Source organism: Theobroma umbraticum, unplaced genomic scaffold (genome assembly GCF_002168275.2).
Source record: "Theobroma umbraticum cultivar Fairchild unplaced genomic scaffold, ASM216827v3 scaffold_4.1, whole genome shotgun sequence".
In the NCBI taxonomy this organism is placed as follows: domain Eukaryota; kingdom Viridiplantae; phylum Streptophyta; class Magnoliopsida; order Malvales; family Malvaceae; genus Theobroma; species Theobroma umbraticum.
The window spans coordinates 7,731,760-7,742,298 of record NW_018397258.1 but is presented as its reverse complement, the minus strand read 5'-3'; the positions used below and the strand labels follow the sequence as shown (position 1 = coordinate 7,742,298).

The window sequence follows — 10,539 nt, the reverse complement described above, 5'->3', positions numbered from 1 at the left end:
ACAAATTAAATTACTTGACAAGTTTGTCTATGGTAATTCTCCGCCTGTTGTTTTATTACAAAGGAAACAAATTGAAATCACTCAGGGAAAACAATTAATGGCAAGTGCTTAAAACTGTATGTTTTCCCCTTAATTAATTGCTTTTTTAACTTGTTAATCACCCTGGAATGGATAAATCTTCATTCACTCATAGGTGATCAGTGTACACCCAACAAAAGTACTTGCAGTTATCAGAGAAGAACCAAACGAAACCATAAAATAACTAGTAATAAATCCAATCATCAATTGCAAAACAAAATGGCTTTGGTTTGTGCTAGTTCTTTTGTCGTATAAGGATACGAAATGGAATCTCATTTGAAAATATAAAAATTAGATGAAAGGGGTGGAAGAGGGGTTTTAAAAGGAAAAATAAAGATATATGTAGCCCAATAAGGGGACCAAATGTAATAAAGAATTGATTATTAAATGATCCACCTCCCTCTTCCTCTGGTGTTTATAAGCCCCTGGTGATAATGCTTGCTCAAAGTTCTCTCTAAGAACAGAAGGAAAATAAACCACTAAAATACCCCTCCCAAACAAAAAAAAAAAAAGATGACAGGTTCTGGTTCCCCTTGTGGTGCCTGCAAGTTCTTGAGAAGAAAATGTGTTAGAGGCTGTGTTTTCGCACCTTATTTCTGCCATGAACAAGGTGCAACCCATTTTGCAGCCATCCACAAGGTTTTTGGTGCAAGCAATGTCTCAAAGCTTCTTGCTCACCTCCCTGTCAGTGACCGCTGTGAAGCTGCGGTCACAATCTCTTATGAAGCTCAAGCTAGGCTTCAAGACCCCATTTATGGCTGTGTTTCACATATCTTTGCTCTCCAACAGCAGGTTTTGTGACCCTTTTGACCTTGTTTAACTAAATTGATGATTTGAAACCCTAATTTGCGTTTAGATAGAGATCTAATATCAATCTACCATTGCTTTCTTGGTTTCAAATTCTACAGGTTGTCAATCTACAGGCACAACTTGCTTCCCTTAAGGAACAAGCAGCTCAGAGCATTCTTAACGGCTCTGTTACTGAAAACCCTAATGACAAACACTATGGAAAGATTCCTTCTCACCTCCAAGATGTTCAAAGTTGGTTTCACCCAGATAATCCAAGCATGGCACCACAATTTAATCCCGACCTCTCCAATCATCCCAACACAAATTCGTACTGTGAGACTGGGTTTTTGGACCCAACCTCTTTAGGAAATTATGAAAATTCAGTCATCTCATCAGGAGAAGATGCCTCATTTACCACTACCACTTACGGGGAGACTCCTCATTCAATGTCTTCCTTTGACATGCAAACAAACAACAGACAATGGACTTTCCAGGATGTCGATGATCTTCAATCAATGGCCTTCGGCTATGCTCAACAATCATGAGATGAGGGGATCAAGAGTCTTCAGCAAAAGAGATTTATAAACCGGTGAAGACGATATTCGACCTTCCAGTTTTGAATTGATGTTGCATATCTTGAAAACATGCACTTTTGTTGCTATAAATAAAAGCTAGGAACCCTAGGAAATGTTCATACAATCGGAAACCCTAAAATCTACCCTACTATTGTTTTCCATAATCTAGTGCAACCTTGGATATTGATAGAATTATACTGTATTTCTCTCTCTTACAGAACTTGAGAAATTCTGGTTTTGTTTGAGCTAATTTACCTTGTTTATTGACCTAGTAAGGGCCTCAATTTTTGACCTAATAAATTACAGTTACCTAGATCCTTTTTTCCACACTTTCCCTTTATAAACCTTTTTATTTGTTGGTTCAGAACAGTTAACCAATTGGTCTATTTAATGGATTTGATTCAAGATTAAAGCATCTGATCTAAGTATCCTACTCATTAAAATGTTCATGATTTAGCTTAAGTTTAATTATTTACTCTGTTTATTTGCAAGAAAATCACTGAGGTGCAGAGATATAGGTAATTCTTTTTGTTTTTTTGTTTTTGGGTACAAATAATAGAGCTATTTCTTTTGTTGAAGCTATAGACGTAACGGTGCAACTTGACTTGTTTATTACCTAGTGTATACTGTCTTATAACTTGCAATTTTTGCAGCTTGATTCTAGTATCAAGGAAATTAAAACTCCCTTTTCCCTTTCAAGAATAGTACCATAGCGCTCAAGAGACAACAAATTTTATCAAAGATTTAAAGGTCTGAAATTACATTTGTCGTAGGAGAATAAGCATAAGGAAATACCTCATTTTCATTAAAATACTCGTGATTATGATCCCAAGAGAAATTTTAGATTATTAATGGAACCTAACTTTGGTCTTCACCTCAGCTTGTTTCGCTTTCAATTCTTCATTCCCAGCTTTTCCCAATATTTGATTTGGTGATGATTCGTAGGAAACATTTTCACAAATCTGCCCCCCACACACAACACCACCACACCCCCTCTCTTCCCACCCCCCCCCCAAAAAAAAAAAACCCAAAAAAAGAATGATGATTATAGTTTCTGGTGCATATGCTATATTATCTAAATCTCTTAACTAATGCTTTTAAATCTTACTTATGACTCATGACCAATAATATTAGCTTTGTTATACGTGAGGTTGTTTACTCTATATCTCAACCTTTCTGTGTGGATTTACAATATTTATATTATTTGCAATGCATTTTTCAGGGCAAAGCAGATTTTTTTGACTTGTCATATGGAATAAATTAAGCAATGAGTGCAATTTATCTGATTCTTCTTCCACTATAGTTTACTTGAAATTTCCTTTCTATCATTTATAGCAGGATATGAAGAGAGAAGTTAGAGGTGTGAAAAATATCTAAGCTTATTAATTACTTCATGGAATTACTTAAACTTGCAGGTTGCCATACTGATATTTTTGGTGAGTATAGTGTTCCTTGTTAGGGAGAATGCAAAGAAAGTAATTCGCGTTCTACCAGAAAGCAGTGTGTGAGTTGAAGGGTGAAGGAATATTAAGACAAATTTCGGTTGTCAAATCATTTAGGAAGTCTCTTGCTAAATGAGCTGTAAAGTCCTTGTTGCATTATTACTTATCAGGAAAGCATTTGGACAAAATCAGAGATATGATCAGTCAGTGCAAGTCTGATGTTTACCAAAATTTTGATTAGGATGAAATACATGATAAAATGGTTAGAGTATTATAATGCATTTGGATTGCAAATCTTGAATGAGGTAGACCTGACCACTTGTTTTCTTGCTCAACATACACTAAACAATAGCATCATAATTATTAGCAGATCACACACACACACACACACATATCCTTTTGTTTTAATATTGTCCTTTTTCTTGGAAAGCATGACGGGGGCCTATATCTTATTTTTGGGTAGATTTTCATTGATAGAATTCAGTGTTCATCAACATGCTGATGTCATTTTATATATTTATTTTTTCTTCTTAAATAATCTAATTGTAGACATCATTCATATAGGTTATTGAAGAAACATTGTAGCGACTCAGGATCAATAATTTATATTGTTACCCTTTTAAAACAAGGTGCAACTCTCTTGTTGCCACATGATCACTGAGGAAAGGAGCGTTTGCCATTTCTTGGATTGATTTCATCCTCTTTCTTTTGCAATATTGTTTGAATTGGCTAACACCGCGGAAACAAGAGTGACACTGATTAGGTATTCAGCCAGGTTTCTACAAGCCAAAAGAAGTAGATACATTAAAAAAATGTCACTATAATTAATTAATACCCTGGCCTTTCAAGTAGTTAGAAAGGCTTTGTTGAGGGTATGAACAAAACACTGGCAATTTATCTATTTTATCATGCCTGCACCACACCTTTAGTCCATATGTTTTTGAGCTCATAACACCAAATTTGACAATGCCAATATGCCTCCTATTTTTACTAGAACAGAAACCAATATTATTAAAATTTGAAGGGATACCAACTTTTAATTTTAATTTATTAGTCAAACCCGATTTGTATGTATACTTGAAATTTCTTTAAAAATTGCAAATGCATCAAGTGCATTTATGTAAATAAAGAAAAAATCAATTTTAGGAATTGCATTGCCCAAAAACGCAAGAAAACTATATATTAACTAACTTTGACCTCGTGCAATGCATGAGACATGAACGTGTATGATTTTTTAATTTAAAAAATTATAATTAAAAATACTTTAAAATTGAAATATATAATTATTACGGATATTATTAAATTTTAATATTGCATTACTTTGGTGTATATATTACCTTAGAAAGCATAATGAAGTATTCAAAAACATGGTTTAATGTTATTTGGAAAAGCTACTACATAGTCTAAGTGATTGATTACTATTTTACTAAAAAAAAAAAAAATCTATTCCTTCTATTAGTGTTTCATGTACAATCGTATAATACAAAAAAGATAATAAAATGCACAGTTACATGAGGGTAAAGCATTAATGCACATATTAACACATCTATATACTTTATCAAGTAATCTTCTACCTTGTTATATATATATATATATTATATGATTTTCAAAAGCTTGCACATTACATCCAGTACAAATATGATTGATCTCCATATTACTTTTGGGTTTCTTTTCCGCTCTCCAACAAGAACTGCAGCAGGCCCAACTAAAATTATAATTACGTAATTAAAGATTGGCCCGTTTCTAAATGGCTTAAAGCTATTAACTGATCTGGTTTTGCTACGAAACAGACTCTAATTTGGTCTTAGCAACCTTGTGATCTTGCTTCATTCAACTCAAGCTTTGAACTCGCAATTTATCTGAAATGAATTTTAAAACAGCTCTACACCTCCTGAATCCTGATGATTGGAAGCCTAATGCTTATATCACCTCTAATATAAGTCAGAGGCTGGATGGTCAACTTTCTTTCATTATCCTATCCAAGTTTATTAATTTTTCGCAACATGATCATACACCATCTACAAGGAAGCACGATTATATGGAGCTGCTTGTAAAGACAAAACTGTCCATCTGATATCATCCATTACTGGACCCCACAATCAACGGTTATGATTACACCCACGTGTGTGTGTGTGTGTGCAACCTTAGTAGTCAAATTTCGTGTTTAAAAATTGATTCATAGCTGCAAGAAGACGTGTATGTAACCCATGTTGCTTTTCTTATGTTTAGTCCAAACTCCAAACCGTTCCTTTCATTTTTTGTGTTTTGCTTCTAATTGTTTAATCCCCATATAAGACAATAATTCGTGTTTATCTCTAGTCTTAAACAAACACGTCATCAACAGTCCCATGTCATGTGAATAAAAATTAAATTTCTAAATCTTCATTATTCATCCTTTACCATACCTTAATAATCTACACACTTTTGACAAAGATTGGAGTTGGAAGTGTTTGTCACGGTTCTAACTTTGTAACTTAAATATTTATAACATGGGGCTCCTGTCCTTTAAGAATTAGACTCTGTCAAAGAAACAGACCATACCCTCTTTTTATCTTTTCAACTCTTTTAAGCATATTTTATATGTAATAATTTATATTGTTTCGTACTAAAGTTGTGTTTTTTCTTGTGTTTCTTTAATGTGACAGCTTTTTCCACTTCCTTGAGCTCACATTCAACTAATCATCACTCGTCTCCAATTTAATTATTCAGTCTCTGGAATAATTTAACTTTTTCTTAGTGCGAGTAATGGAGTCCAACAAATGCATTCTAGACCTTAATATTCGTGGTTCTTTTTTTCTTCTTCTAATGCAAGAATAGACAAAAGGATGAAAGTGATTACTGCCGCTTGACTGTGTTTGATTAATTAAATAATGATAAAGATTTTTATGAAAGGGTAATGGGCTCGAAGAACTTGACATTTGATTAATCCCCCAATGTGTAGCCTGATTGCTCAAATTATTTATTCTCTTGCATGCTTTTTTTATTTTTTTGGGTGTTGTTTTAGGTTTTAAGTTGGTTCAATGACTACTCTGGCAATTGTGGCTGCAATGGTAGCAACAACCAAGCAGGATATTGTTGGAAAATGTTACATAACAGTATCTCAAAAGAGGATTAGAAGACCAATTTATTATTGCTAAATTGTCACAAATAGTTTACTAGTGAAAATAGGGTGATGGAGAATGAGACGGGAACTAGTTCACTCTCTTGAGACGATATGCGCCCTCTTGATGATAAGAATCAGTACAAAGAGGCTGTACTGCATGTTGCCCCGCAACATACCAACAAGTCCACTCACCCACTCTACACCTTGCTAACTTGCAAGTTAATTAGAAGGCAAAAACAGGAACAAAATCGATACCTTCTTCACCCAATTAGTTATAACTCTTAAATAAAAATTTAAAATCTTTTCCTAGGAAAATGTAAGTAACAAAGGAACAATTGAAATTGAGTTTTCTTTTTTCTTTTTGATGATCCAAGAGGACAAGTATGATGCACCCAACCATTTGATTTATTGATTGATGTATTATCTCTCTGTCTAAAAAATAAAATTTAATCCCCCTCTTTCAATTATAAAAATAAAAGAGATCAAGTACGACCAACTATAGTAGGTAGGATTTTCCAAACATAACGAATAATACAATTTATGGTTTTTAACTAAATTCATTTGAGCTGGCAAACTTATAAAGGTGCTTTTCTTTAAAAGTTTTAAAAATTTTTTTATCCTTTTTATTAAAATATTTTTAAAATACCTTACTTTTTTTAATTATAAATGAAGCTATCAAGAATCATTATTAAATTTGATTCTTTTATCGATGAAATTTTTTATCTATAAGGGTGCAAATTTTATTGGTAAATTCAAATATTGATGGGATATCAATGAAAAGTTTTATCGATATTCACTGGTAAATACCATCATCGATAAAGGTCTCTTCGTCAATATCTGAATATTTAATCCATATGTTTAGTCGATAAACATTGACTCTGTCAAAGCCTGTCATGGTTGGTATTGGGTGACATTCGTTAGTGAATTTCGTTGATATTATTTTGACGGATTTTTCAACAGAATTGTCAATAAAATTGAGAGTTTCATATAGTGTTAAGTTTTATCAGTAATAAGTTACATTTTGTTGGTAATGAGGTCTGCTTTATCAATGATCTTGAGTTCCCTCAACAATTTTTTTGATAATGACGTTAAATACAAAATAAAATTTTTAAAAATGAAAAATACTAATACAAATGCAAATAATGAATAATTTTAAATATTGCAACATAATTAATTTTTTAATTAATAAAAGTAAGAATACAAAAATAAAAAAAGGAAGAATACAACGAGTATTATTTTTATTACAATCAATAAAAAAATACAAATAAAAAGGTACAACTTTATTAAGAATACAAATCTATCTACTAGTATCTTTCCACGATCGCACAACCCCATTATTAGATGGGTCTGTTAACTACTTTGATCAAGATTCAACATGGGCAACTAACTGCATCATGCATTGGAGGATCTATTGGATGCTCAACTCTAAGTTCATTAAATGATTCTCTATATGGTGCACATTTTCCTTTAATGCCTCGTAGGTCTCTAAATTTTCTAGAGAATCGACGCTTAACCCAGTGATTAGCATGAGTCTTCAACTTCATTGCCCTTTGTTCTCATTGTATTTATATGTATATTTATCCATTATGATTATATTTAAGGGAATGGTCTCTTCAATGTAATCATATTTGATAAGGGAGCTTTAGAGTTAGAATAACCAATCAAATACGGCTACATTGAAAAAACCATTCCTTTCAATGTAATCAAAATGGATAAATAGCCACGCAAATACTATTAGAACACAGGGCAATAAAGTTGAAGACTCTTGTTAATCATTACATTAGCCATCAAAGAAGACCACTGGAAGGTAGCCATGCACTTATTTTGTTTTAGAATAAAGTTATCAAATATTAACACAATAAACTTACTTTAAACAACAGAGAATAACATACATAAATAACCATTTAATTTATTTTTAATTTTTTATTAGTCAAGCATTCAAGGTACGTGTTATAAAACTTCCAATTTGTTTAGTTTTTATCATAACCATGTGCAGGGGCAAATCTAGAAATTTTTTTGAGTGATGTCATAATTAAAATAATAATAATAATTAAAAAAAAATTTTTCTCAATTTAAGACATGTCGAGAGAGTACTTATATCAAATTCAACACAACTTTACTTAGAAGATTATTGAGTATCATCATTAGTAGAATTATATTGTTGTTGTTTAAGATTTGAGTCTTGTAGGATAATTTCTTGTATTTTAAAATATCTTCTCATGACTTATTTATGCAAAAACCCATTAAAAATTATTACTCATTTCTCATTAACATATTCAACAACTAACAATTTGACAAATTTCTATTCATTGATCAAAACTAAGTATAAGCACCCACAAATCATGTAAAATTACATACAAAAATTAAATAATTAAATAATATATCTATAAAAATTAAATAATAATTAAATAATTAAATAATAAGGAAGAAGACGTCTGCTGAAGCTGAGGGAATCGAATAGGTGGAGGGATGAGGCAATTGAAATGACAGGAAAAGGAACAAGCAACTGACGAAGGGCTTGAGTTCGACATCGATGGTGTTCCAGTGCAATCCAATGCATCAATTAGACCTTGCGAAATTGAATGGGTAAAGGGATCAGGAATTAAAATGGCGAGAGAAAGAACAAGCAATCGACAGATAGTTCAGCCCTAAGGTTGGGACACAAACAAGATTCATGGTTGTTACTTTCACATTTGAAGTAACTTCCCTGAATTAAGGCTTAGCAAACAAAATCCAAAAATCTATACAAAATAGAAAGGTTCCCTGGACTTTTTATTAACTGCCAATAACCCTTCTTACTTACAAACTCACAATCCTACCTCTGTACTAGGCACCACGACCCCAATAACATCACACATTCCCTGCCTTATGTAAAAACCAAAAGAGGTTGACAACCCCACAAACCAAAAAGATAAGGTCCAAATTCAAAATTACTCCTTATCACCTAAAAAAACAAAACTCAGCAAAGATCTCCACACAAACTGAGAATAAACCCATGCCAAATTATTCTAAAACATTTATAAGATCTTAAACTCTTTGGACCCAAGCCTTATCCAGTTGTAAACTAATTGGTTGTTGTCCCTAAATGTACACTTGACCTCTCACCCTGTCACATCTTTTTTCAACCTTTTAATATGAAGAATCCACTTCCGTAGTCTCCATGGCCCTTCAGTTGGATTATTCACCCATTTAATGGCATTGCTTGAATTGCTTTTGATTATCAAGGAATGTGTCTATCCCTATTTGGAAGCTATAAAGAGGATTAAAGCCTCCCTCATAGCTCGAATTTCTACTAAGTTGGCATCCTCCACCCCGATGGATTTTCAAAATAGGACTTCACATGCCTATTATCATCTATCAATACTCTACCAAGCCTCGCTTCACTTGGGCTCCTTTTGGCAACCTAATCGACATTGAACTCTATTGACCTCGATGGTGACTTAGTCCATCCCTCCACCTTTTTTCATGTTATTGGTTGTCTTGTTGCCACCCTAAGATTTGGGTTCTATAAGTATCAAGAACAGACCCATACTTGTTCAACCATCATGCTTTAGTTCACACCGTAACTCTTAGTTTACTTGCTTCCTATACTTAAATAACATCCCAAGTTGCACCTCTAAAAATTACTTCATTTCTTAGAAGCCTCACAGACCAAGTGATAACGAAGAACGTAAGCTCTCAAATCTGTCTATCTCCTTCCTTGATAGAGGCTTCATTCCACAAACTAAAGAAATCTTCAACTTTATCCAAGACAACCCAATTCACTCCTCACCCATTGTTCCAACACATTCATACCTTCCACACCTCATCACAATGGAAGAATAAATGTTTGATAGTTTCCATACCTTTGTTGCATAGAACACATCCGTTGTTTCTTGACTTAGTAGTCCTCTTTCCATAAGTTTACATTTCACAACTATCTTCTCATGAAAGGTTTACCAGCAAAAAACCTCCACTTGGTGCGGGACAAGATTAGACCATATTTTCCTCTACACATTATTCCTATTGCTATTAGAATCGAGCTTTTGTTTACAATATGACTCACTATATACCGACCTATAGTAGAACCTTTCCAAGCTATCTTATCCTCCATTGTTCTACTTAAATGGTATTTAGCTATTGTTTCCAATAACTATTCCTATTGTTTGTTTTCCCATCCAAAAAGTTGTCGCCTCAATTCAATGATCCATATCCAACTTTCTTTTTCTCATCTACTGTGTTCCCAAATGTACCCTTCCTTATTGTAAGCAAAAGCATACATCCTCGGGAATTTTTCCTTCAAAGTCATCCCTTCGATTCACCTGTCTTTTCAAAAAAGTAAACTGCTTCCATCCTTAACAACTGGTTGCACTGAAGAAGTAACTTGCAAGGAAAACTCATTAGTAGAAGTCAAAGGTTGTAAAATATTAGTCCACACTTTAGAACACCTCTATTAGTGTTTGCCTCTTGTAGAAGATTGGTGGGATTCCCTCATACTTTTTCCACAATTACCTCTCAGCATAAATTTCTTTTCTCATTCCCATATCTCTAAAGCCATTTGTTTAGTAACGCT

At 33.2% G+C, this 10,539-nt stretch overlaps 1 protein-coding gene across 1 annotated transcript; it reads left to right on the top strand.

The window, feature by feature from the left end:
- Positions 1-557: 557 nt before the first annotated feature.
- LOC110414197 (LOB domain-containing protein 29-like) lies at positions 558-1,412 on the top strand. The gene is made up of 2 exons (XM_021425274.2): positions 558-870; positions 987-1,412. The coding sequence occupies exons 1-2, from the start codon at positions 592-594 to the stop codon at positions 1,410-1,412; spliced, it is 705 nt and encodes a 234-aa protein (XP_021280949.1). The 5' UTR covers positions 558-591.
- The last annotated feature ends 9,127 nt before the right edge of the window (positions 1,413-10,539 follow it).

Bases quoted from the DNA above. Each gene is read 5' to 3' on its own strand.
- LOC110414197 (XM_021425274.2), top strand. From the start codon at position 592: ATGACAGGTTCTGGTTCCCCTTGTGGTGCCTGCAAGTTCTTGAGAAGA. The intron at 871-986 runs GTTTTGTGACCC...CAAATTCTACAG, and splicing joins TCTTTGCTCTCCAACAGCAG to GTTGTCAATCTACAGGCACA.